At 38.7% G+C, this 1,603-nt stretch overlaps 1 protein-coding gene across 2 annotated transcripts in view; it reads left to right on the top strand.

Annotated features, from left to right (window-relative positions):
• The window catches only part of MTOR (mechanistic target of rapamycin (serine/threonine kinase)), a 134,757-nt gene that overhangs the window by 127,930 nt on the left and 5,224 nt on the right, over positions 1-1,603 (top strand). For both annotated transcript variants that reach the window (XM_008585443.1, XM_008585442.1), the window contains one exon: positions 1,468-1,548. In XM_008585443.1, the coding sequence (XP_008583665.1) occupies positions 1,468-1,548 (81 nt within the window). The remainder of the gene's footprint in view (positions 1-1,467; positions 1,549-1,603) is intronic.

The following is a 1,603-nucleotide window of genomic DNA, read 5'->3' as shown; positions in this document are numbered from 1 at the left end:
GAAAAAAAAAAAAAAAAAAAAAAAAAAAAAGAAGTGTTAGGGTAAAGCTGTTTAACTTTGTTTAGCCTTTCACTCCGCCCCTAACCCACCTCCCACCCCTTTTTCCCTCATAACATCTAATATCCCACACACAGTTCACACTTTGGGAAATACTGTTGGGGTTTAAAGAAGTAAATATTCTCTACAAATGTTTATGGAACATTTACAACTAGTTACTTAAGTAAGCCAAAATAATGTCTAGGGGTACAAAAAGAAAATGTAAGGTAAGAGGTCATCCTGAAGAAGCACAGAATCACATTATGGAATGGACCACAATATACATGAAATAACAAGAGAACAATACACTGTGCTATGTAATCGAGTACCCGTGTGCCCTTTGGTTTGGAATAGAAGGGCTGTGGGAATTCAGAGAAGGAGGCTTTCACTCTGAGCTGTAATAGTTATGGGAACACTTGGCTTGGTGGCATTTAACCATCACTTAACCAGAAAAAGGGTAATTTATCCTTATTGGATGGATGGAATCTGGATGCATAGAAAGGAAAAGGGTGTTCCAGGCAAGAAATTGGGGTACTGGGTTATAGTGTCCTATGTGAATATGCATGGTCTGTACCCTGGACACCATGACAGATTTGTGAATGCCTGAGTTGCCTGGGCCATGTCACCCACAGTGTCTAGTGTACCTTGTACGCCAAGTGTGCTGAAACTTACTGGTTTCATGCTAAGGGTCCACATCTAATATATTACTGTGTGACTCCGATATGCTGCCTACATTGCACAGAGGGAAATTAGGACAGCTGGTTCTGGACCTAGTTGTTTAGCTTAAAAGTTAAGTTCCAAAGGGTCATTTATAAAAGGATTGTCATTACTACCTTTATTCGGAAGGTCTGTGGTGTACACGGACAGTGTTAAAATAATTTCATGATCCTGATACCAGACTCCTGCTAAAGGCCATAGTCAGTGGAGAGTGACAGTAACACCTCAGGACTTTTTTTTTTTTTTCACCCAGATATTATCATTAGTTTTTGTCCATCCAAACACATTTTGCCACCAGTCCTTTGACCTATATTCCCATTCTCTACGTAAGAATATTGTATTAATGCCATTTGCTCAAAAATCCATGTTTCAATTCTGATAAAAACACCATATTCTTCACTAATAATAACTCACTTAAAATGGTTTTGCAGATTTAAAAACTTGTAAGCACATAAAGAATAATAAAAGGGGCTGTCCAGTTAGCTTACTTGGTTAGAGCATGGTGTTGATACCAACAAGGTGAAAGGTTCAAATCCCCGTACCAGCTAGCCACCAAGAAAATAAAAAGAATAATATAAAGCTTCCTCTCTCTTTTCCCCTTTGAGGTAGGTAGGGAAGGTGTTAAAGGAATATAGTATGTATAGAATTAGAAACTAACACCAACAATGGCTTCTTGGTGTTTGAATTTTCTGTTAATTGATTTTTTTCCCCTAGAAATTTTGGATGGTGTGGAACTTGGGGAACCAGCCCATAAGAAAACGGGGACCACGGTGCCAGAATCTATTCATTCTTTCAGTAAGTACAACCTCTGGGGAATTGCACCAGTGACTAGCTCAGTAAGAAATAGCAG

The sequence above is a fragment of the Galeopterus variegatus genome, unplaced genomic scaffold, assembly GCF_000696425.1.
Source record: "Galeopterus variegatus unplaced genomic scaffold, G_variegatus-3.0.2 Scaffold3572, whole genome shotgun sequence".
In the NCBI taxonomy this organism is placed as follows: domain Eukaryota; kingdom Metazoa; phylum Chordata; class Mammalia; order Dermoptera; family Cynocephalidae; genus Galeopterus; species Galeopterus variegatus.
The sequence above is the reverse complement of the archived record's forward strand: the minus strand, read 5'-3'. Positions and strand labels throughout refer to the sequence as shown.